Genomic DNA, 27,696 nt, shown 5'->3' with positions numbered 1-27,696 from the left:
GGGATATTTCCCAGCACAGATCACAGAGGCGGCCACAAAAAGACCCTCAATAAATTACAATAGACTGAAATTTTATCAAGCAGCCTCTCAGACCACAATGGTATGAAACTAGACATAAATTACACAGAGAATACAAAATAGTCTACAAACACATGGAGGCTAAGCAACATTCTTATAAATAATCAGTGGATCGATGATAAAATTAAGAGATCAAACAATATATGGAGACAAATGAAAACAAACAGCCCAAAACCTGCGGGATGTGGCAAAGGCAGTTCTAAGAGGAAACTACACAGCAATATGTAGGCTCACCTCAAGAAAGAAGAACAATCCCAAATAAGAAGTCTAAACTCACAAAGCAACCAGAAAAGAAGAAGAAGTAAGGCCCAAACTCAGTGAGAGGGACATAATAAAGATCAGAGCACAAATAAAAATCTAGAAGAGCAAACCACAGAGCCTATCTGGAGCTGGTTCTTTGGGGAAATAAAAAAGATAAACCCCTAGCCAGATATACCAAGAAAAAAAGAAAATGTACACACATAAATATAATCAGAAATGAGAAAGGACACCATGGGTACACAAGGAATTATTAGAAAATACTATGAAAAATTCTATGTCAATAAATTGAATGACCTACTAGAAACGGACATTCTAGAAAAATGCAACCTTCCAAGACTGACCTAAGAAGAAACAGAAAATCTGAACAGACCAATACTAAGATTGAAGTTGAATTGGTAATCAAGGAAATACCTAGAACAAAAATTCCCGGCCAGATGGGCTTCATGGCTGAATTTTATCAAACATTTAAAGACCTAATACCCATCCTTCTTAAAGCATTTCAAAAAGTACAAGAGGAAGGAATACTCCCAAACTCATTCTACAAAACGAGCATCACTGTGATACCAAAACCAGACAAGGACACCACAAAAAAAGAAAATTAGAGACAAATATTCATTATGAACAGATGCACAAATCCTCAAGAAATTATTAGCAAACAAAGTTCAAACACATATCAAAAAGATCAACCATCATGACCAAGTGAGATTTCTTCCAGGGAGGCAAGGATCATACAATATTTGAAAGTAAATCAGTATCACACATCACATCAACAAGGAGGATGACAAAAATCACACCATCGTCTCAATTGATGCTGTAAAAGCATTTGACACAGCTCAACATCTATTCATGAGAAAAACTCTCAATTAAATGGGCATAGAGGGTACATACCTCAACATAATTAAGGCCATACACAACAAACCCACGGTCAAAATAATCCTTTTAAGAGCAAAACGCTGAAAGGTTTTCCTCTAACATCAGGAACAAGACAAGGATGCCCACTCTGACCACTTGTGTTCAACATAAAAGTGGCTGGAGATCCTAGCCACAGCAAAAAAAATCACCAAGAGACAAAGGCATCAAAATTGATAGGGAAGAAGTTAAACTGTCACTATTTGTAGATGACATGGTGTTATATGTAGAGAACCCTAATGAGTCCACCAAAAATAGTTACAACTAATAACTGAATTCAGCAAAGTTACAGGATATAAAATTAATACACAGAAATATGGTACATTCCTTTATAGTAGCAACATATTAGCAGAAAGAAAAAACAGGAAAACAACCCCATTTACAACTGCATCAAAAAGAATAAAATACCTGGGAATAAACTTAACCAAGGAGGTGAAATACCTTTACTCTGAAAACAAGGTACTCGTGAGAGAAATTAAGACACCAATAAATAGAAATCTATCCTGTGCTCATGGACAGGAAGAATTAATATCGTCAAAATGGCCATCTTGCCCAAAGTAATTTACAGATCCAATGCAATACCTATGAAAATACCAATGGCATTTTTCAAGATCTAGACAGAATAATCATAAAATTAAGTGTGAAACCACAAAAGACCTTGAACAGCCAAAACAATCCTGAGAAGGAAGAACAAAGCTGGGAGGGATTACACTCTCTAATTTCAAGCTCTACTACAAAGCCACAGTAATCAAAACAGTTTGGTAATGGCACAAGAACAGACCCATAGATGAATGGAAAGGAATAGAGAGCTCAGAAGTAAATCCACACACATATGGTCAATTATAAGTTATGTTAAAGGAGCCATGAATATACAATGGGGAAAAGTCAGCCTCTTGTGTTGGCAAAACAGGACAGCCATATGTAAAAGAATGAACTGGATGACTGTCTAACATTATACACAAAAGTAAAACTCAAAATGGATCAAAGACCTGAATGTAAGTCATGATGCTATAAAACTCTCAGAAAGAAACATAGGTGAGAATCTCTTGAACATAAACATGAGCAACCTTTACCTGAACACATCTCCTTGGTGAGGGAACAAAATAAAAAATGAACAACTGGGACTACGACAAACTGAAAAGCTTCTGTACAGCAAACAACACCATCAGCAGAACAATATGGCATCCTGCAGTATGGAAGAATGTATTTCTAAATGATTCATCTGATAAGGAGTTAATATCCAAACTACGTAAAGACTTCACATGCCTTAACACTCCGTAACATACAACCCGATGGAAAAATTGGGTGAAGCATCTGAACAGATACTTCTCCAAAGAAATACAGATGGCCAATAGGCACATGTAAGGATGCTCCACATTGCTAATCATCAGGGAAATGAAAAATAAAACCACAATGAGTTACCACATCACACCACTTAGGAAAGCCACTATCCAACAGACAATGCTATCCAAGAAACAACAAATGCTGGCAAGGACGTGGAGAAAGGGGAGCCTTCTGACACTGTTCATGGGAATGGAAATTGGTTCAACCACTGTGGAAAGTAATATGGAGATTTCTCAAAAAACTAAAACAGAGATACCATTTTACTCAGTAATTCCACTTCTAGGAATTTACCTGAAGTAATCAAGACCACTGATTCAAAAAGACGTATGCACCCCTATGCTTATTGCTGCACTGTATACAATAGCCCATATATGGAAGCAACCTAAGTGTCCTTCAGTACATGAATGGATAAAGAAGATGTGGTACAAATCCACAATGGATTACTATTCAGCCATAAGAAGAAAACAAATCCTACCATTTGCAACAACATGGATGGAGCTAGAGGGTATTACGCTCAGTGAAATAAGCCAGATGGAGAAAGACAAGTACCAAATTATTTCACTCATTTGTGGAGCATAAGCAGGAAGCAAAAGAGAAGGAACAGAACAGCACTAGACCATAGACACCATGAAGGGAGTTGTGGTTACCAAAAGGGAGGGCTGGGATGGGTGCGGGGGGTGAGAGAAGGGGACTAAGGGGCACAATAATGCAATCACGATCCATGTTGGTCATGGGACGGTAGTACTTATGGAGAACACAGGTAATGATGTAATGACTCTGTAATATCTGAGTTCAATGACGAACAGTGACCACACTGGAGGTGGTGAGGACTGATAGTATAGGTGAATGTTGAAGCAATGTATTGTGAATTTGAAACCATCACAAGATTGTGTATCATTGATGCTTTAATTAAAAACAAAAAGATCATATTATGTAGATTTAAGAACAAAAATATTACAAAAAATAAAAAGGAACACCAAGTTGAAATAATTTGTCACAAAGACATAACAATCATAAATGTAGATGTACCAAACAATACTTGAAAAATACATGAAAGGAAATTTGACAAATCTAAAGGGAAAAATAGACAAACCCACAATTACAGATGGAAAAATTTTTCTAATCTGTTCTTCCATCCTTTAACTATTTATTCATGAATATATGTATGTAAGAAGTACAGATTTATTATGAGTGTTCGTAAACTGAACACACCTATATAACCACCACCCAAATAAAGAAAGAGGCTAGTTCTCCAGAAAACTCCCTTATGCCTCCTTTTAATCACCATCTCTGCCCCATTTTTTCCTATCTTACTGCACACTATAGGTCTTTAGCACCATGTGGATGATCTTGTTGGTAACAGGCTAAGCCATTCTAGTCCTCTCACAACTGTTCAGGACTGGTGTTCTTCCATTTTACAGTTGGAAATGTTTAACATGACTCTTAATTATTGATAGAATAAGTAGACCGAAAAAAAAGTTAGAAGAGCAGAAAGAATAGGTGCAGTCTGTTTACTCACTGAGCTATTCTGAGGTCATTTTTCTTATTTGGACCAAATTATTTTACCTCTTCAGATTTACACTTTTTAAAATTTTTTTAGATTTTAATTTTGACTTACAAAATAGGAAGTCAACAGTAGGCTATTAGTCAAGTTTTTGGTGGATCAAAAGTTACACACAGATTTTTGACTGTGTTGGGCTGGCAGGGGTATCACTGCTCCTAAACCCCTGTATTCTTCAAAGGTTAACTGTGCGAATAACCATTAAGTACACATTACTTTGTTTCAATAATTATCAGTAAAAGGCCAACTTGTTTCACTGTATCAATACACATTAACTGTGCCTACCTCCCCAGAATTATTTTAGAAAATCCCAGGCAGTTTATTTTATTTGAAATGCCTTAGCATGATTCTTTCTTTGAAACAAAATCTACAACACTATAATCCTACGTAAAATAATGAAAATTCTAAATATCATAGGTGTAGCCATTATTCAAATTTCCCTAAGAATCAAGCTCATTTCTAAAATTATTCACCCCAAACCATTTTACCTTCAGCCGGTAATTTAATAAAACTTTCACTTGTAATGTAAATAAAAGAACTCAAAAGTTAGTGCGAACTGGACGCTACATTCTATCCACGCATTAAATCTCAGCATATCTTAAGAAAATTCAATGACATGCATCAAGGATGATACCTTGATGCATGTCCAAGAGTCTTTGTTAGTTGTGGTGGTTATGTTAGTCACGGCAGAGGAGAGATGGGCAACATGCTGATTAAATATTTCTGTTACCATTACTGTTTTTTAAATATCTTTCAGGTATGAATTAAAATATTCAGCTACAGTTTTTATGAGGCAAACAACTGAAGCTCAAAAAGGATGTAAAGGGATGAGGCGTCCTCTGAGATTAATATAATCCTTAAAGAATACCTATACATTTCAGTACAAATACAACAACATATTGACTTAAATTTGCATTCTCTAAAGAGCCACTGAGAAGTTAAATTTTAAAAAATTAAGTATTAAACACAACTCGTTTTAAAGATTTTAAAAATGTACCGTTTTTATGGTATCTGCACCATCTGCAGCTGGCTGACATGCTTCTGCTATAGCTCGAACATGGCCACTGCCAATGGCAGTTAACAACAGTTTAGCTATTTTAAGACTATTGAAGTAAGCACCTCTCCGAGTTTCCGTATCTGTATTTGGCAGGAAGTTATTACTTGTTAGCATACTCAGTACAAGGGATAAGCCACCACTTTTCAAGAAGTGAAACTGAAAGTCAGGGGAATCATCTGCCAAAGATGCACCAGCAGGCATTAACAGGACATAAACTACCTAGAAAGAAAAGGGGGCGTGGGATGAAAACTGCATTAAAGGGTAATAAAAAATGAATCTATAACTTCCATTTCCTTTATTGAAACTAAGAAATTCTTCACTGTTTCACATAATAATTTGAAACAATTAACTAATTCAAATTATTTCAAAATCTTACATATGTTCTTCATATCACTGTATGATGTAGAAATTATAGTTTTGAATAGGAAAAACACCAACCTCTGTTAGGTATAGCACTCTGGAGGCAGAAGGACCACAGAAAAGTGAATCAAGAGACGGTTCAAGGATATTTTCTCCAAGTTTTGCATGGTCCAAACAAACAGTTCTTAATTTTCCTATTGTTATGCTATCTGTCAAAAAAACCAGACACAGCCCAGAGTAAAATACAATATATAATGTTCTTTTAAAAACAATTTAATTAACTCTTCATTAAGGTGTCATTATTATGCACTCTTATGAAGGTTCCACAAGAAAAACAATGTGGTTTTTACATTTACCTTTATTACTGAGTCCCCCGCCATACCCCATTGCAGTCACTGTCCATCAGTGTAGTAAGGCAATACATATGTTCTTAACATCTCACATTTGATACATTCAAGAGTTTATTTTGAATATGGAACATCAATAAATATCATTTCTGAGATCAAATGTTACAAGACAACCAGTACTGGACTCCCGAATGATCAACTAGGGCTCTTTAATCACCAACCAAAATACAAAGGCAACAGTTTCCTATCTAGAGACCTCAAATCAACACGTGCTTCATCTACTGGAAAAAGAAAAAGAAAACAAAAACCCCACACTGAAGAGGAATTCGTTTTTGAAACTCAAATAACACAAGCTCCTCCCACCAAGATCTCAATGATTTGCCTCTTATGGTAACATTATGCTTGAACTGTTGATCCTTTAATGAAATAAAATTAAATAACTTTCAAGAGAAGATGTAACTTAAAAACAAAACAGCGTAAGAGACTGTTTCCTAAAGTATACCTAGAAGTTAGGAAAAGCTTGTATTTCCTTTCATATTACAGAGACAATTGGGCATAGAAAAACCCACAAACGCATAATCAGAAGACACAATAAAAAGATAATCCCCTCTTGGAAAAACAAATGATTCTGTATTAGAGATTACTGCTTACATACAATGCCCAAAGTGCAAGTAACAAGAGGAAAAATAAGTAAGAGGGACTATGTCAAAACTAAGTCTTTTGTGCATCAGAGGATACTACTTGGAGAGTGAAAACAGAACGCCCAGAATGGGAGGAAGTATTCGTAAGTCAAAGAGGACTTGTATCTGAATGTATCAAGAACATTTACAATGGAGTAAGACAGATAATCTAATTAAAAATACAAGCAAAGGCTGTGACTAGATACTGCTCCAAGACACACATATGGCTCATAAGCACATGAAAAAATACTCAGCATCATTAGCCAACAGGGACAGATCAAAGCCATAACGAGAGGCCACTTAAAAACACAACTATGATGAGATGATGATATTAAAAACAGTGACAGGTATTGGTGAAAACTGGTGATACGAATTAGGACCCCTGTATCTTACTTGAGAGAACAGAAAAAATGGGGCACCTACTTTGAAGTACAATTTGGCACTTCCCTGATGTCACACACAAGATTACTGTTATTGACCAGCAATTTCTCTCCCAAGTCTACATCCAAGAAAAGTGCAAGTATATGCCCAGACCAAAACTTGTGCAAAATTGTCCATACCAGCATTATTAATAATAGCCTAAACAGGGGAACATTAGGCATATGCTGACAGATGAATTGATCAACAAAAATTTGTTGCTGAGGTAGGGTAGGGACATGGGACTAGCATTATGATTAATTGTTTTTGCCTATACCTAAAAATGTATATATTTTGCAAGTCTTACTACACTGATGGACAGTGACTGCAATGGGGTATGGTGGGGGACTCAATAATAAAGGTAAATACTGATATATAAAAAGTACAGTAAGAACAAGAGAGAGTACATCTGAGGCTGATTCATTCTATTTTAAACACCAGTCAGTAAAAGGGGTTAGATTACTAACATACTTTATGGCAATCAGACAGTAACAGACTATTTTAAGGCAAGGCAAGCACTCCTAAATGACATGTCCCCACTGCTTGAGAATAACCACTATTGTAGAGAAGAACAGGATCAATAAATTCCTTGTGTTTTAAGTTTATCTGACAGAATATCTAGAGGACATTCTACAGACAACATAATGTCTCCCACAATAGACAGACATTCATGAGACCACTTGTCAAGCCTGCACCTCCACCACCCATAGTCTATTGCCCCACTCCTGAAACCCTTAAAAATCCGAATTCTAAGCCTTAAAGTGCATCTCCTCTTTGGGGTTGCCTGCACTCCCCTTTCTTCAAGTGTGTACTTTTGCCTGAAATAAAGACTTCTTACTGCTCAACCTAACTGTGTTTTGTCTCTTCACTTTTCCAGTAGAAGTGTTCTTGCCACTTCGCCATTTCACATCCTATTTTCTGGACTTCAGTACAAGTCTTCATGCTCCTTTTTTTTACTTCAAACAAGTAGGGAGGGACTACTGAGATCTCTGATTTTGACTTGCAGGTACTTGCCACCTGAGTGACCGGGACAGGGCTGCAGCTGTATGATCATGCTCTTTAGCAGCCTGCCTGAAAATCTCCTGATTGCCTTTTGTAAGTTATCAGAACATAATCTCACTACATCCAGTGCTCTGTGCCTCCCCAAAATCCTGGGGTGGTAGGGACTTAGTTCTCGTGCCATATGGATTCAGGATCATACCAGATACCAGGTGACCCTGGCTTTAGGAGTTAGCAAAAGATTTTCCATGAACGGAAGAGGAGTTCAGTGAACTTCCCTGTCCTCCCTCTGCTCTTCCTTCTCTCTGCTGCCTGTGTGGCTGCTGCTCTCGTTTTAATGAATTCCTTCCTTACCTACACTTGTCTGACCTGCTCAAGAGTTCTTTCCCGTTCAAAGTCAAGAGCCCTCCCCTGAACGGTTTGAAGTTTCCCCTAGTGCACAGGGAGCTAGCCCGAAATTACAAGCCTACAGTGGAATAGACTCAGCCTTAAAAAGAAAGGAAATCAAATCGGCCATACTTTACACATGGATGAATTTTAAGGACATCAGGCGAAATGAACAAGCCACTAGTCACATAAAAAGAGAGACTGTATGAGACCACTTATATAAGGTATCCAGAGAAGTTAAAACCTCATTAATTAAGTGGAATACTGGTTGCTAGGAGCTAGGAGAAGAGGATAAATGGAGAATTTTTGTTTAATGGGTATAGAGTTCCAGTTTTTTAAGCGGGAAAAGTTTTGGAGGTTTCCTGCACAATAGAAATACACTTAATAAAAAATAACACATTAAGACAGTAAAGTTTTTGTTAAAGTGAATTGTACCAAAATATTTTTTAAATGACATGATAACGAGAAAGCATACAAAGCCCAATTCGACAGAATGTACAAAAAACAACTGGTTAGTTTTCAAAAGTATCAAAGATGTTAGACATTCTGATCTACATAAAGTCTTCTATGGATACATAAAAGAATATCCTTGTTCTCTGGAAACACAAAATGAGGTGTATTATGTTATGTAGCTTTAAATTTAGTACAATATAAAAAGTTGGCTTTGTAATAATGAAAAATTATTTCAGTGGAAACAAGTGGCCATGTAGGGAAGAGAACGAAACAGGAAACCTATCAATAATAGCAGAAAACAAGTAATACAGCCTGTCGTACACAAACACACTTCTGAACACTAATTAGGTCATATTCAATTGGCAAACAGGGGAATAATGACAGTATAATACAGAAGTTTAGCTTGTTCAGATAAGAGTTCCCTGAAGAAGGGGAGCCAGAACAGTGACACGTAAGTAACATTCAATTAAGAAGAAAAAAAAGGCATTAGCTTGACAGCTACACTTGTTCAAGCTCTTTCAGCTCTACCATAAGAAAATTATTCCCATCTTTGTATTGCTCTTGACCCACACTTCCTTCTATGTCCCCCTTTTTTCAGATTTCCACTTTCATTCAGTGGCCTTACCTCTATGGTATTTATTCCTCTTTTACCATTTCGAAATGTTTAATACATATCAAAAGAGTACATATACAGTACACTGACATTACTGAGTGGGCAGTCCAGGTTATCTCTAAAAGACACGAATTATTGTTTTTAGTAGTGCTTTGCTTAAATTTTATGTGGAAGGAATCCAAAAGCAACAGGATACACTTTCTTCTCAAGTGCACATGGAACATTTTCAAGAACAGATCATACACTAGGCCACAAGAAGAACCTCAATAAATTCCAAAACACTGAAATTGTACCAACCAGCTTCTCAGATCACAAAGGTATGAAACTAGAAATAAATTACAGAAAGAAAACGAAAAAGCCCACAAACACATGGAGGCTTAATAACATGCTCCTAATCAATCAATGGATCAGTGACCAAATAAAAACAAGAGATCAAGCAATATACAGAGACAAATGACACCCATAATTCAATAACACAAAATCTGTGGGACGCAGCAAAGGCAACGCTAAGAGGGAAATATATTGCAATACAGGCCAACCTCAGGAAAGAAGGACAATCCCAAATGAACACTCTAAACTAACAATTAATCAAACTAGAAAAGGAAGAACAAATGAGGCCCAAAGTCAGTAGAAGAAGGGACATAATAAAGATTAAAGCAGAAATAAATAAATTTGAGAAGAATAAAACAATTGAAAGAATCAATGAAAGGGGGGGCTGATTCTTCAAGAAAATAAACAAAAAAGATAAACCCTAGCCAGACTTATCAAGAAAAAAAGAGAGTCTCCACACATAAACAGAATCAGAAATAAGAAAGGAAAAATCACTACGGATAACACAGAAATACAAAGAATTATGAGAGAATACTATGAAAAATTATATGGTACAAACTGGATAACATAGAAGAAATGGACAACTTTCTGGAAAAATAAAACCTTCCAAGGCTGACCAAGGAAGAAACAGAAAATCTGAATAGACCAAATACCAACAAAGAAACTGAACTGGTAACCAAAAAACTAGCTAAGAACAAAACTCCTGGACCAGATGACTTCACCACTGAATTTTATCAAACATTTAGTGAAGACCTAACACCCATCCTCCTTAAAGTTCTCCAAAAAGTAGAAGAGGAGGGAATACTCCCAAACTCATTTTAGGAAGCCAACATCACTCCAATACCAAAACCAGACAAAGACCCCACAAAAAAAGAAAATTACAGACCAATATCCCTGATGAACACACATGCAAAAATACTCAACAAAATATTAGCAAACAGAATTCAAAAATACATCAAAAGGATCATCTACCATGATCAAGTGGGATTCATCCCAGGGATGCAAGGATGGTACAGCATCCAAAAATCCATCATCAGCCACTACCATCGACAAAAAGAAGGACAAAAACCACATGAACCACATGATCATCTCCATAGACGCTGGAAAAGCATTCGACAAAATTCAACATTCATTCATGATAAAATCTCTCAACAAAATGGGTACAGAGGGCAAGCGCCTCAACACAATGAAGGCCATATATGACAGACACACAGCTTTTCCTTTAAGATCGGGAACAAGACAAGGACGCCCACTCTCCCCACTTTTATTCAACATAGTTTTGGAGGTCCCAGCCATGGCAATCAGACAATACAAAGAAATACAAGGCATCCAGATTGGAAAGGAAGAAGTTAAACTGTCCCTGTCTGCAGACTACATGATACTGTACATAGGAAACCCTGAAGAATCCACTCCAAAACAACCAGATCTAAAATCTGAATTCAGCAAAGTTGCAGGATACAAAATTAATACACAGAAATCTGTTGCTTTCCTGTACACTAATGATGAAATAGCAGAAAGAGAAATCGGGACAACAATTCCATTCACAATTGCATCAAAAAGAATAAAATACCCAAGAACAAACCTAACCAAGCAAGTGAAAGACCTATACCTGCAAACTACGGGGCACTCTTAAGAAAAATTAAAGAGGACAGTAATAAATGGAAATTCATTCCATGCTCTTGGCTAGGAAGAATTAATATTGTCAAAATGGCCATCCTGCATAAAGCAATAAACAGATTCACTGCAATCCCTATCAAAGTACCTACAGCATTCTTCAATGAACTAGAGCAAATGGTCCTAAAATTCAATTGGAATGACAAAAGACCCTATATAGCCAAAGCAATCCTGAGACGGAAGAATAAAGCAGGGGGAGTTGCGCTTCCTGACTTCGAGCTCTACTACAAAGCCACTGTAATCAAAACAATTTGGTACTGGCGCAAGAACAGACCCATAGACCAGTGAAACAGGATACAGAGTCCAGATATAAACCCAAGCATATATGGTCAATTAAAATACGATAAAGGAACCATGGGTATACCATGGGGAAAGGACAGCCTCTTCAACAGCTAGTGTTGGCAAAACTGGACAGGTGCATTTAAGAGAATGAAACTGGAATACTGTCTAACCCCATACACAAAAGTAAACTCAAAATGCATCAAAGACCTGAATGTAAGTCGTGCAACCAAAAAACTCTAATCTATTGGACATAAACATGAGCAACTGCTTCATGAACATTTCTCCCTGGGCAAGGGAAACAAAAGCAAAAATGAAAAAGTGGGACTATACCAAACTAAAAAGCTTCTGTAGAGCAAAGGACACCATCAATAGAACACAAAGACATCCTACAGTATGGGAGAATATATTCATAAATGACATATCTGATAAAGGGTTGACATCCAAATTACATAAAGAGCTCACACAGCTCAACAAACAAAAAGCAAACAAACCAATTAAAAAATGGGCAGACGACCTGAACAGACACTTCTCCAAAGAAGAAATTCAGTTGGACAACAGGCACATGAAAAGATGCTCCACATCGCTAATCATCAGAGAAATGCAAATTAAAACCACAATGAGATATCACCTCACACCAGTTACGATGGCCAACATCCAAAAGTCAAACAACAACAAATGTTGGCGAGGATGTGGAGAAAGGCGAACCCTCCTACACTGCTGGTGGGAATGTAAACTAGTTCAACCATTGTGGAAAGCAATACGGAGGCTCCTTTAAAAACTCAAAGTAAAAATACCATTTGACCCAGGAATTCCACTCCTAGGAATTTACCCTAGGATTGCAACAGCTCCGCTTGAGAAATACATATGCACTACTACGTTTATCACAGCACTATTTACAACAGCCAAGAAATGGAAGCAACGTCAGTGTCCATCAGTAGATGAATGGATAAAGAAGATGTGGTACATATACACAATGGAGTACCTCAGCCATTAGAAGAAAACAAAGTGTACCATCTGCAACGACATGGATGGAGCGAGAGGGTATTACACTCAGTGAAATAAGTCAGATGGAGAAAGACAAGTACCAAATGATTTCACTCATCTGTGGAGTATAAGAACAAAGTGAAAACAGAAGGAACAAAACAGCAGCAGACTCACAGAACTCAAGAATGGACTAACAATTATCAAAAGGAAAGGGACTGGGAAGGATGGGAGGGAATTGAGGGATAAGAGGGAAAGAAAACGGGGCATTATGATTAGCACACATAATGTAGCAGGGGGTAGGACACGGGAAATGTAGTATATACAGAGAAAACAAGTAATGATTCTTTAGCATCTTAGTACGCTGACGGACTGTGACTGTAATGGGGCATATGGGGGGATATGATAATAGGGGGAGTCTAGTAATCATAATATTGTTTCATGTAATTGTACATTAATGATATCAAAATAAATTAAAAACAATTGTTTTATGTGGAAGGACAACCTTAAGAAGTGATGCAGGTCAGGCTCTGTGAGAGAATATGGAGAAGAATGCTAATAGAGAGGTAAGATTAATTAAGTAAGAATACCTATGAAAGGATAAGATGGAATGAGGTTTGTCACTGCCAGAAGTTAAGTTTCAAATATAAAAAGAGAGAAAACAAAAGTAGACTCAAGTATTGGACTGTACTTAGAAGCATTGGTGTGATCGCATCATTTTTGTGTAGATAGATACACAGACTTTCATACAGCAGGTGAGAAAATGAGCATATGTATATATACATATATGTAATTCCTACTTCTGTTTACTGTGAGGAGATGCGAGCAGCAACATATATGTTAACGCAATGAACACTTAGCACCCACGACTTAGCTTCTACAGATCATTTAACACTAGTAGTAACTGGGTTTCAAAAAAATGGCTGATTCCAGAGCTGGAGTAGGGAAATCTGTTCATTTGGTAGATAAAAAATAAAAGCCATTTAACTTTAATAAGGACATTAAGTATGGCCGATTGCAGCAGTTGAAGAAATATGTACACAGAAAATAAACTTCTTTAAAAGTATTAGTCTTTTGGCAAGAAAAAATTACAGAGTTGAGAGCATTGGAGATGTAAGTTAAAAAAAAATGGCACTAGAAACAGTGGTGATCATAATATAACTGTAGAATATTGTGCATATAATCAATGCTACTCAATTATCCATTCATAAGTAACTGAATGGCAGATTCTGTCATACATATTTTTACCACAGTAAGAAAATAAAAACAAAAATGACTCATTTTTCCTGGTCCATGATGAGTTGATAGATTAATGCTGCTGCTCAGTAGTTGCTTAGGCTGAGTCAATGTCAACTCTTTAGTGACTAAAATACAACCTGCATATAACAACTACATAAGTAAATATTGTCAAGGAAGTTGAGAAAACACTACTTCAGTACAACATGAGTGGAATCTGCTAAAATGTTAACTTTGCATGGAAACAGTATATGTGAAACAGAAAAAGACTGAGGAAGAAAGATTTACAAAGCTTGTGCAATAAGGTATGTGTATACCATATAGTTATTCACTGACTGTACTATTAATTAGCAAATACTCTGTGGAAAGAATCTGACCCTATCACGTGTATTCAATCAGTAGAGTCCACAGTGAATTTCACTTACTTGTACGGGTGTAACCATCTTTAATTTCATGAATTTTTGTTGGAAATAAAATCTGTCTGAGTCTCTTGACTCGCCTTAATACAGAACAATTCAGTACTTTACAGCAATAAAATTTTACCGGTCTTTGTAACACAGGCTCTGGAGTGCATTTTTTTTTTTTAACAATATGAGGTTTAATGGATCACAAATGTCCTATCACAGCAGTAACACTGGAAATGTCCAAAAAAAAAAAAAAAAAGAAACGGAACCATATGTGAAGTAACAGGGGAGAAAACCACAAAAACATTACAACAAATAGGTAAAAAATGTTGTTATATCAACTTAATTAAAAAAAAAAAAAACGTAGAATAGGGAAGGCAAAATTTCATGCAAAATGGACTTAATCCCAATAGCACTTTCTCAAGTATAAAAAATTTCAAAAGCATAAATGAAGCATAAGTACATACGAGCAAAACACCAAAAAAGCAAACATTCACATGTGAAGTAGTTAGTCTTTTGACTGACAATGTTGAGTAGCCTCTCCCAGAAGAGAAAAAACACATACAAAAATCCATCATAAGATTTCAGAATTCAAGCACTTTAAAAAAGACTTCCACACTGATGGACAGTGACTGTAAAGGGGTATATGGGGGGAATGTGGTGATGGGGGGAATCTAGTAAACACAATGTTCCTCTTGTAATTGTAGATGAATGATACCAAAAAAAAAAAAAAGGCTCCCAAACAGAAAGGAAATTATGGCTTCAGACTTCCCACTTCCCAAGGAACTGTAATGGAACAAATTTTCAATCTTCAACTCTATGCACAACACAAAGAAACCATACTACTACAAGTGAGGGTTTAACTGTATTCAGAAAAACTGTTAAAAAAAATCTGCTTCCCATGTACCCATTTTTTGGAGGGTGTGCCTTCACCAAGATGAGGACTGACTCAAGAAATACCTAAGACAAAAGAGCACCAGAGAATTCACCACAGGGAAGTTACATAAATTAGTCTCAGAGCAGTTAACTGTATCAAAGAGAACAACCAGACAGGAACAACAGGAGGAAATACCATGAAAACATGATATAACACATGCTAGCTATGCTATTTTAAGAAACTATTAGAAGGGATGTGAGAAATTTAGTAAAAAATTCACAGAAAAACAAGCTAATCAAAGTGGAGGGAATTTTAAAATCTAGTATAAATAGGTCTAACATAGGATACTAAAACATACAGTCTTTCTTTTTTCAATGTTGAGAACATACTTTAAGCCCAATATTTTCATACTATTTGCACAATGTTGACAGTGTGAATTAATACATATTTAAGCAAACTTTCTGAGATGACCAGAAGGATGTGAGAGGATGTAACAAATAATCTCCATCTACATTAAACTAAATCAGCATTTAGTAATATCTAAATGGCATAAAAAATAATGGTATGAACAAACACTACTTAGAGAAAATGTGGTATAGGCAGTAAGTAGAGGCTACACGTTGAAAATGGTTCTCTCTTTAAAAAGAAATGGAGGGTGAGGATGGGTGAGGTAGAATATTATTTTCTTCAATTATAGCCTCTGAAGAATCCTAGATTTTTAATACATGCATTAGTTAATTAAAATTCTTTTCTTAAATTACATGCTCCTATGTATTATTTATCTATCTGTGGAAAATTTCGCATTATCAATGTTTATGGCTCACATGGTGATCCTTGTAACAGACTAGTATGAAAAATACCTCATGGGAAGTAATCTATTTTTAATCTACTTCTCAGCATTTAGGGGGTGGGAGTGGGAATCTAGGCAATTTTCTTACCTGGAGGCATAAGTTTCATAAGTACTCTTGCTCCATCTCTAAGAGGTAGCACATTCAGATTGCTACCTAAGTCTGCAACTTGCCAAAGGAAAGAGATATATCTGGGATGCAGTGACATTATCTGGAATATAGAATACAAAAAAATTTACCTATAAACTATGTCATAAAGTTCTTATTCAAAATTAATCTCTTCACTGTCCCTAAATGAATTCCCTATTTCTTCAGCACTTCTTTTGCATTTGCCATTTTTAATTCCTGAAATTATCTGCATTCCCCACCTTTTTACTTTTATAAATCCACTGATCTTTAAGTTGCAAATTTAGCAATTTATTAATCTTTCTAAGCTAATTAGGTTAATTTCTTTGTGACAAGTGTTCTGATTTTGTAAACAAACTATGGACCTTCCAAGCCCTCAGAGGCTATCTATGCAGAAGGCACTTCACCCCTTCAGGGGTAACTACTGCTGACTAGATTGCTAAAACAGTTACTGACAAGACGCAAATCACCCTGACATGAAGTGGCTGGTGTTGCTGTACCTGTAACAATTCATAAGGGAGAAAGGGGAACAGAGTATGAGAAAAGCATAAGTTGTTTTTTAGATATGAGAAAGACAGCAGATCACCTTTACAAACATTTCCAGAGAAATGACTGATGGTACAGTAGTATTTTCTACATGTGCATGTTTAATAGTACTTTTTGTTCCACTGTAATAGATTATTTCTATGCAAACGGTATAATAACTATAAGGTAATTGCATTTTGAATTTCAAAAATTAACAAATTCATCAAAAGTTAATAGTTAAGAGTAATTTTATTTGATATTTGCCCATCTATAAAGTTACAAAGTCCTCAGAAAAAGTATTCTTTACATATAGTTGTGTTCCCAAAGAAGAGCAATGCCTTATATATATAGCAGCTACTTACTACCCCAGGCAAACAACTTTCCACTTCTGGACTGGGGCCATCACTGTAGTGATTATAATGGTTTCTAGGAGATCCAGTAGAAGAATCAGAAGAACTATCAGGGCTTGAAGGCATGTTGGAACTCACTTGTGTAAGTTTGGCTGTAATTACCTAGAAATCATAGTATAAAATAGTAGCAAAAACAAGAGAAAGTATCTTCAACAAAGTATGGCAATGATACGTAGATTCAAAAAGACTTTAAAAATTCATGCTTTAATTTTAGAAATATATTTTTTAAAAATCCTACCCAAGATAAGCAATGAGAAGTTTATTTTCTATAATACACTACTGTCACAATAACCTACGTTATACAGGATAATAACCCAAACACCTAACAAAGAAGACTGCACACAATAGATGCTGAAGAAACATCCAGTAAATACATGAGAAGTTTCAACTGTTTAACTTTTGGGGAAATATTTGAAAATTTTATGTACTTACTGATTTATCTTTTAAGTGTAACTGTCCCATTAGCTTTCTGTCATCTTCAGAATCTATAAGCTCACCACCCACAAAGAGTTCAATATTTGTGTGGGCCACATTTGCTTTAATATGATTGAGAATGCATCGCCGTACTGAACCAACTGTATCGTTTGTATGGGACCGTATGTCCAAGTCATCAACCTGTCCGCCATGGTTTGGAAATTGAACTATAAGAAAAAGGTCTTTACCATGGAATGCTCTGGAAAAAAAATTTAAATAAGGGGACAAAAAACAATCATATTCAGCAGAGTGCCCAGAACATAAAGCTGGGAATTCAGTATTTTCACATTAGGTAAGAGGAAGATAAATACCAAACAAACAATTTTTCTTCTAAGGTACAAAAGTTTAATTCACTAACAACTTTTTAAATGTGGAAAGAGCTTCAGCTTGAGAGTTTGGACAGAACTGTGAAAATGCATGATTTTACTAAATATTTAATGTAAAAAATCTGGTAACAAAATTCATCCTGAAGTATTTTTCTTCTTCTCTCAAAGGTGGAAAATAAAAATCACATTCAAGAAGCAATTTTACATTTATAAATAATCACAATTTTAAAAATGTGATGGTTACCTTTTCTATAAACTTCTCCCAAACTAGAGATGCCATTTAAATTGTTACTACTGAGTTTATTTACTTACGTCTTTGTTATATATGTAATTCAGAATTTGTATATAATTTTATGGTTATGTATATATGTACGGTTAAAAATACTTGTTTTATCTACAGAATAAGCAGCTTTTAGGAATTAAGTGTTAAAAGTGTAAATGGGTAAGGAACGTTAAAAACACATCAACTACAAAATACCAGCACCGCATGTAATGGTGGTAACAGAATGGAACTACAAAAGATAGAAGTAGAAAGCTGTTCTTAGTGAGAATGAATGCCTCACAAAAATAAAGTTCAAAACTTTCTACTTTCAAAAAAAAAAAAGGTTTAGGGTATTATGCTCAGTGAAATAAGTCAGGTGGAGAAGACAAGTATCAAATGATTTCACTCATATGTGCAGTATAACAACAAAGAAAAAAACTGAACAAAACAGCAGCAGACTCACAGAATCCAAGAATGGACTAACAGTTACCAAAGGGAAAGGGACTGGGGAGGATGGGTGCGAAGGGAAGGACAAGGGGGCAGTGGGGGAGGGAAAAAAGGGGACACTATAATTAGCTTGCTCAATGTGGTGGGTGGCAGGGGGTTCGCACAGGGAGGACTGCACAACACAGAGAAGACCAGTAGTGATTCTACAGCATCTTACTATGCTGATGGACAGTGACTGCAAAGGGGTATAGGGGGGTGATTTGGTGACAGGGGGACTCTGGTAAACACAATGTTCCTCACGTAGCTGTAGATTAATGATACCAAAATTTAAAAAAAATAAGGGGAGTCTAGTAACCATAATGTTGTTCAAGTAATTGTACATTAACAATATCTGAAATGTCTGAAAAAAAAAAAAGGTCGTGTAACAATTTCAAATAAGGAGAAAAAAACCACAATCATATTCAGCACATTGCTGAGAACAATGTTTTCAAGTAAATTTTTAAAAGGCAGGACAACAAAATCCAGAAATGAAAAATTTCTTTAATATCCTTTTAACCCATGTATCATACATGGGGTTAAACTGGCAAAGTAAATAACAGCTGTTAAGTTTACTCTACTAGATAAATTTCTTACAAACCTTGACATAGGTAGAATTGTTCTTTTCTCATGATAATCACCGTCACATTCATTTATGTATTCCCTTAACACAGTTAATACTCGAACCATTCGAATGGCTTCCTGCGTTGCAAAATTAATTGTGTCTTCATTGCCACCCAAAGCACACAATGTGTCATACGAAGCTTTCAAACGATTAAAGCAAGACTGAATGAAGTCTTCATGGATAACTACCTATAAATTATAAATGATTGTCCAAATAGCTCAGACTGCTTTGAAATTTAAACATAAAAAATTATATTAGTCCAATTAAAGACAATAAATCTCAACTTTTTGGTAACACTCAATCATATCATATTTGACAATAAAACACAAAAAAGAAGCTCGTAATAAGAAAATAAGCAAGCATATACCAATTGAAGTAAAAACTTCAGGACTAAATGTCAAATTCAGTCAATTTTTGATTGTCTCAACATACAACGTTATATTCAAAATAATCCTTACATCCTAATGAATGATTACCAAAGAACAATCAACTGAGTTACCATTTTGTAGGGGGCAGGTGTGGATTAAATACCTAAATACCTATTTTGAACAAGATTAATTTCTAGTTTAAAAATTAACCCTAAGTTTAAAAAGATTCTACTAAACACAAAATTAATTTCAATTTAGTTGTATAAAAGTTTTTATGCATTTCAAATCTTACCTGATTGACCTGTAATCTGGGCCCAAGTTTTGTATACATCTCTTTAAGGAGATCTATAGCTCTGCTGGCAACGTCGTCATTACTCTGAATCACAACCTAGAACCCAGAATTATAGTAATATTAGCATTCAAGTTGTATCTTGTTTTGGCACATAAGCTCTCATTCACTCACTATTTTTAATACAGTATTAGGCAATTTAACTTCGATAAAGTAAAACCATAACATAAATTTACGTAAACTTGAAAATTAAGGATTAATATATAACCAAATTTCAAGTTTTTGCCACAGAGCAGTTTGCTTAAAAATGAAAAGAACAAAATGCACTTTAACCAATGTTATTTAACTCTGCAATTTGGTGGGTCAACTGAGATTTTCAAGGAGAAATTCAAACAAGGTAAAGCATTTACACAGAAAAACCATTTAACAAAAGGGCGATGCTGTCAAACACAGTTTCTGCACATTTATCAATTTGTCCAATTAAATCATTGGGTTTTAAACTATGTTTGGAATCCTAAGTCTTTAAGAATATTTCAGGGCTGATGACCCTTTAAAAGATTTAAGGAGGGAAAAGAAAGCAGCTAGTGGGGACTGAGCAGAGAAAAAGCAGGCTTTTATTTCTTTATCAGCTAGCATTATATCATTTTTTTTATTCACGGTGGTTAACTGTTTAAAAATGTCTGAACACCACTGATTCTGGTGAAACACCGTATCAAACATTTAGTCCATCTACAATTTGCAAACAAAAAATCCACAATGAAAATAAATATACGATGAAATACAACAATGTAATACGTTTGATTTTTAAAGGATGGCAACAGGATTTACTTATCAAAATAGAAATGTTAGCCTTAAACAGAATATAGAATTTCACTCTCCAGTTCTTAAAATGTATCATAAATTAAACAGTGTCAGTAAAACTATTAATAACTCCTTACAAATAATAGCCCTCTCTTCTGTCCATCAGTCATTTTGGCATCAAATGTACCATGGCCTCATAAAAAGTGGAAAAAATGACTTACGAGGGGAGGATGAAAGATGCAAGTTACAACTATCAGTGCACTTGTATATATCTCAAAAGATTCTAAATAAGTACAAAAGAAACATCAAGGCAGGTGGTAAAAGAAGAGAGAGAAAAAAAAACACAAGAGCCACTAGCAAAAATAGGTGACACAGGATGCTGAAGGTGAACAAATACTCCCCCTAGGTTCCTAGGGCAAGTACAAGAGCAGAATAAATAAATATAACCTAATCGTTAAATTATGACCCTTTAGCTATTTTTTTTTTTAAAAAACAACTCAGGCACAATGTTTGCAAACAAGAGTTCCTCCTTCTCACTTACCTTCCAAAGGTAGTCTAATCCTATCAATTCCAAATCATCCATCATGTAGGCTCTTCTTTTTGCTACTAGTTTCCCCTCTTGACAATTAACAGCTTTAAAGATTCGTTCAAAACATTTTATTCCATTTTCAGTTAACAGCGAAGGATTAAGCTGAAGCACACTACTTTCAAAGAAGTCCTTATTACTATCAGGATCTAAGTCTGGTTTATCCCCCATTAACTTGGAATACCACTTAAAACAAGCTTCACGGTCACAAAGGTAAACTGCATTCTCTGCTAAGCATTTCCATATTTGTTTTGCTTGAGGAGCACAGAGGCACAGTTGGCCATCTTTCAATAAAAATCTTGGAAAAATTTCAGAAATCAGTAATTAGTTTTATAAAATTTTATCCTCAAACACAATTTCTATATGCCTGAAATAATACATTTGTCACAACTACATTTTAATTACAGCTAAAAAGGTATTCTTTAAAAAGAACTTATTTCTTGGACACTTATGGTAGTAAAATAAGCACCAATATTCATTCATTTACCAACAAGCATGTATTATGGGAAAACTGCACCGTGCTAGCAATTCTGTTACTTACCCTAAGTATTTCTCTTTTCCCTTGCTCTCAAGAAGTTTAGCTTTTGAAACCAGATACTCGTTTTAAAGCTCCCTTCTTACATGGTGGCTTCACTGGAAAATGAGGTATTACCTTAAGTGACCGTCAGGGATAACTGAATGTTGTTAAAAAACCACGCTGCTTACAAAATTTAAACTTCTGAAGATATAACCTCAGTACCTGGCCACAATAAACAAAATAACCTACATAAAATTTTAGCTTTTTTCTATGTCAGAAGTCATTAGCATGTTTATCAATAATCAAACTGTTCTAGTCTGGGGATTTCTGGTTGTGTGATTATCAGTTCTGTCCACTAAAAAAAAAAGTGTACTGAAATTGAAGACTCCTCTTCAATTAATCCCTTCCCTCAGTTAGATTCTAGGTTCCCGGAGCACTTCTCCACCTACTCTGTTTCTATGAAAGACAGTAAGAGGAAACAGAAGCTAATTTAATTGGACTAATGATTTTTCATTGAATTTAATTCTTAGTTATCAGAATGTTAATACTTCTTATCCAACAGTGTGTTGATTATTTAATGCTAATGGGTTACTTCTTCTGGGTCACGGTTGTATGTCTCTAATACCTCTGTATTTCTAGGTCTGAGTATGAAAAAGCCTTTTAGCTTTTAATCCTACCCAATCCCTCCTATGTTCAATTATGAATTAGGAAGATGAGACCCAGAATAATAAAATGCAGTAGTTTCAAATTAAGCTCTAAAATAAGTTTGAAAAAGCGCTGTGTCACAGAAAAGAACAGATTTTAAAGTAAGACACACAGTATGGGTAGTCTAGTTCAATTACATGCTGGTTGTGTGACTTCAAAGAAGTTAACTTTCCCAAACTGAATCATCAGTTTTCTTATTTCAAACTGGAATGTCACCTGCCTCACAGGGTTGCTATGAGGATAAGGTGATTTGTAAAAAATCAATTATACAGTAGGCATAAGTTCTTAGTTCTGTTTCCCTTTGATGAATTGCAGTTCTAGGTATTTATAAGGCAGGAACTATAAAAGGTCTTCTGATTCTAAACTTTAACAAAGTAATCCCTCAACAAGGTTTCTATTGCAATAAAAACCTAAGAGATACAGCACACACTCATCAAAAATAATGATCGACTACAGGAGAGTCTCAATATGTGGAGGCAAGTCCTTTTTTCCAGATGGTTTTAAAAAAGGGCAGTTTAAATAAACATCATAGAACTTGGTAAGATAATTTTTCTCAAGTGGAATTGATGTAAAACACCTGTATCTGAAAAGATCAGATCAAACCTTTGAGCAGATTATAAGATTCTTTAAAGCAACTATGGACTTAAAAAGATTTCATGTATAAATCTAAATATTTCCCATCAATGATTACACGGTTCATTGATAGCATATACAATGTACATAATTTAAAGAGAAAATTCCCAAGAATTAACCTAAATAATAAATAACTAGATTTCATGAAAAATTTTGTGTCCTGGAAATTTTGCTTATAATACTTATGATTCATCTATTCTTTTCTGCTATGATAGGTAGCTGCATTTCTAAGAAACTTCTATATATCCATATCCACATCCATGTCGTTAAAGCTAGACATTACTGGACAAATTCAGCCCAAGACTACATTTAGCTTTGGCTTAAAAGATAGGCAAAATTTCTGTATTCCCCTCAGGTAATTAAAACTATTTAGTAATGATCACACAGGAAATGTCACATCACTTTTTGGCAATGGTTCTTATGTGTAAAACATTCATCTGCAGGGTGTAATGTCCATCAAACAAAAGACTAAATTCTAGAGAATATTAACACAGTACGCCTTTTATGTCCCTTAAAGATAACATTAATTGTTTAGAACCAACCTAAGGAAGTTAAGCCGTTCTTGGACTTCTTGAACATGACTGTATTGACTTCCAAATCTCACAGTCTGTGGATCACAGTTCTCATGTTCTTCAAAATAACAAAAACAATGGATTATACACATGTATATACACATCACTGCTGACTTTATCCAAAGTAAGTAAAGGCAATGAGCATTTATCATTAATAGGCAGCCTGTAACAGTGGTATTTATATATACCCAATTTACCAACAACCAACACTTTTCACATAATCTGAAGGAAAATATGATCTGCTCAATGTGCGATCACAAATAACTTCAGCATAATCCCCCTTCTATTCTTCACATTCACTGAAGCAATTTCTAAGTATAGTTTATAGTTTTTTTTCATTTTTCTTTCTTCTACTAAACCCTGTTATTGCAAGGAAAAAATTTTCTGGTATAGAAAATAGCATTAAGTACTTTCACAGATAATTTAGGGTGACAGGAGTTCAAATGCATTTGATAAAGTTGTTGTACAATTACCAGATGAGTATCTGTTAACAGTCTCAAATATTCAAAAAACCTACACACCCATAATGATTATAAATTATTGGTAACTAGGCTTACCCAAGGCTGGAAATCCTTTATTTTTATAATATAAAATGAGCAAGTCCTTTGAACTTACTCTGTTAAAATTATATGCTGAGTGAAAAAATTCTCAGTTGTGTGTTATTGGAAAAGGAAAAGTCAAAAGAACGTAGCTCTAAAAGTACTATGTGTAGTATTTTTGTCTGGATGACATCTCACTTTACAGCACAGGAGTCTGTCTTAAAAAAATTCTCATTTGGTTGTTTATGTCAATATTAAGGAAAATAAAAGTCACAGAAGAATTAGATAAAGCTGGGTATCTGGAAAACACCAAATTGTTTATGGTGGCAGAGGAGACACAAGGCCTCCAACAAGGGCTGTGAACCACTGAAGAACCAAAAACATTTATTTCAAAAATTTGTAGTTTTGGAGAATTTGGAAATTATCTTCAACAAAAGGTACTGATATTTCTGAGATACATATCTTTTAACATTATGTATGTCAGTACTGATATCAAGGAATTCTACTTCTGTGAGCTTCTTTTAGAATTGGTAAAGGCAACCCAAGTCTTCAAAAATGACATTTTTCGTCTCAGAAAAACTTCAACTAGACATAAAATCTTGATTTCTTGAAAGACGGACTACACAGAACATTTGGTTATGTGTTCGGATTGGTAAACAAAGGTACATGCATTATGACCGTTTACTATTTCCACATGTATGAACACCTATTGGCAGCCCTAAAATCATATTGCTTATTTCCTTAAAGTTGTCAATTACACCAAACCACACGCTCCCAAAATTGCAGGAAGTGACTTTCTACTACTTAAAAAAGTTTTGTCTTTTCTTCCAGAACACTGATTTTGAAGCACCTACTAAACTTTGGACTACCACTTTACCTGCTATTTTACCCCTTTAAAACCTTTTATCTAAAAACTTTCTCTGTCTGCTTACTTAAGCAGGATTGGGGGTGGTGAGAAAGGAAGAGCATGACGTAACATTCTTTTTTGATATAATTTCAGAGTTATACACAAGGCACAAACATAACACAAGGAACTATTCTTTAGCCAGGTATACCAATTATTTACATTTTGCCAATTTGTTTTATCAGTACATTTATATTCGTTTACATCAATTTTGTCAATGTAACTATGTTGACAATAAACTGAAAACATGACACTCTACTCCTCACAACTAGGTTTATTTCCTAATAACAAGGACATAACCATAGTATGTTCGATTTTAAACATGTCTGATCCACTGCTTATATTCAGGTTTCATTAACTATCCCAATAATGTTCTTAGGCTTTCCCTTCTCTCAGTCTATAATCAATCAAATCTAAGTTCACACACACTGAATGTAACTGTCCTCTTAAACCTAGAATTTTAATTTATCTGTTTGTTTCTTACCTTGATTATTTTAAAAAGTAAAGCTCTTTGTCAAAGGCCACTCAGTTTGGGTTTCCTTCATATTATCTCTAGTTCTATTCAGGTTATGGACCTTTCATAAAATAATACCATTAACTCCCTTACACTGTTATATGCTACTGGTCTGTCCCCATACTTAAAATGTTAATTTAGATCACTCAAGATGTTCCCAACAAGTTTCTCCACTAAAGAGTTCTCACTCTTCCCTTTGTAATTAATAATTTGTCGGAAGATGCGCTGGTACTATGTCCATACTCTGGTACTCATCAAACTTTCACTGAATAGTTTTATAATCCATTATTTTTCCTACATTATTAGTCGACACTTTCCTCAGCTTATCTACTCATGTAACGATTGACTTGAGGACCTATAAACTGGAAAGGTTATAATCCAGAGCATCACTATTTTGATGATAAATTGTCATAGATTTGGCTGGTGAGATATGACACCTATTATCCTTTGGACATGCTTATATATTGTCTAAATAAATTTTGCTTTCTTACCTAAAATGTCCAAGTCTCATCGTAAAACCTGCCTGAGATAAGCCTGAATATAATTCACTTTCCCAAAGAGCTATTAACTTAATAAAATGAATACTAGTTATAAATATATTTTAAATTATAAGAACCCACAATATTTAAAAATACTTTACAGTTGCCACGTAGAAATGAAATAGGTCTACCAAGTGAATTAGCATAAGTCAATGTCAGGATATTTATGTATTCTGATACTGCACTGTTGTTGAATCACACATATAAAGAATTCTTTTTATGTTAGTGAACGGTCCTGAAAATAATCAAATGTCATAATGAAAAGAACAGCAAGAGTAATGGGAACGGGCAGTCCTTACAAAACACAAGTTAAAATAATTAGTATGTCCTATAAAGCTTTTTCAGGAATCTGGCAACTAACACTTTGAGAAGAAAATGGCAACTAACACTTTGAGAAGAAAGAAACAAAATTGTATTATAGTTTATTGGTGCACCATTTAAGAAAGTTTTAAAAATGATTCAGGATGAAAAATTGTGGTTAGTGAAGGAATTCACTAAGGAGTCAACAGAACTTGGTTTTGCCACATGTAAAACTCAAGAGGCATTTTATTCAGCTGCTCTAAGATAACATGAAAACAGAGTTGTTTTGCTGCCAGTGGGCAAATAATTTTTCCAAAATCAAAGATGACAGTAGAAATGGAATATAATCATGGCAAATGCATAATACTGATTAAATAAAACTGAGGAAAACATCAGTGAACTGGAAGAATCTTACTTTATCTTGAAGAGATTTATGCAACATGCTTCTTACAGAGATGCAATCACCATAATTTGTGTCATTGTTACTTCTATGTCACAGAATACATTTAATGTTACAAGTTTTAGTTGGGAGAATTAACATTATCCCTACATTGAAAAACCAACTAATTAAGCAACATTAGTCAGACTTGGAAAATATTCTACTGAGGAGGAAAAGTTTATGGGTAAAAGAAACAAGTAATACGAAATAAATGAATTCAGATGAACTCAATAAAATAAACATTCAAGTCCTTGGTATGTTGGCAAATACTAATCACAGCAAACTTAAATAACGTGCAAGTTATACAGCTATTAAGGGTTGGAGCTAGGCTTTAAATCTAGGCAGTTTAACTATACAGCATGCATTTGTATTTCTAAGCTTGCAAAAAAGCAATATAAAGGTAGAAATGAAGAACGCTGACCTTCCTGTGATCATGAGTGAGATAAAGCAGGAACACAAATACAACTTGTGCTCCCAACTGACTGCCTTGGCCATTTGGTCTTTATGAACTATGACATTGAAAGTAACATTAAACCATGCAAAAATGAGGTAAATAAAAATGATCACAGACTTAAGTATCTGACTCGACTTTTGGAAAAGGTCTTAACTGTAGGTAGGGGGGCTCTGTACCACCAGGAAAGCTTGATAGCATAGAAAAGTT

General features: G+C 35.0%; 1 protein-coding gene across 2 annotated transcripts in view; it reads right to left on the bottom strand.

Annotated features, from left to right (window-relative positions):
• Positions 1–27,696, bottom strand: part of LOC130682133 (probable ubiquitin carboxyl-terminal hydrolase FAF-X) — a 164,592-nt gene that overhangs the window by 85,602 nt on the left and 51,294 nt on the right. For both annotated transcript variants that reach the window (XM_057496276.1, XM_057496275.1), the window contains exons 14-22: positions 23,771–23,858; positions 21,329–21,671; positions 19,990–20,085; positions 19,306–19,517; positions 17,592–17,832; positions 17,112–17,261; positions 16,189–16,309; positions 5,649–5,779; positions 5,151–5,429 (exon numbers count right to left, since the gene is read on the bottom strand). In XM_057496276.1, coding sequence (XP_057352259.1) covers positions 5,151–5,429; positions 5,649–5,779; positions 16,189–16,309; positions 17,112–17,261; positions 17,592–17,832; positions 19,306–19,517; positions 19,990–20,085; positions 21,329–21,671; positions 23,771–23,858 — 1,661 coding nt within the window. The remainder of the gene's footprint in view (positions 1–5,150; positions 5,430–5,648; positions 5,780–16,188; positions 16,310–17,111; positions 17,262–17,591; positions 17,833–19,305; positions 19,518–19,989; positions 20,086–21,328; positions 21,672–23,770; positions 23,859–27,696) is intronic.

The sequence above is a fragment of the Manis pentadactyla genome, chromosome Y, assembly GCF_030020395.1.
Source record: "Manis pentadactyla isolate mManPen7 chromosome Y, mManPen7.hap1, whole genome shotgun sequence".
In the NCBI taxonomy this organism is placed as follows: Eukaryota; Metazoa; Chordata; class Mammalia; order Pholidota; family Manidae; genus Manis; species Manis pentadactyla.
This window is presented reverse-complemented; position numbering and strand designations above follow the sequence as displayed.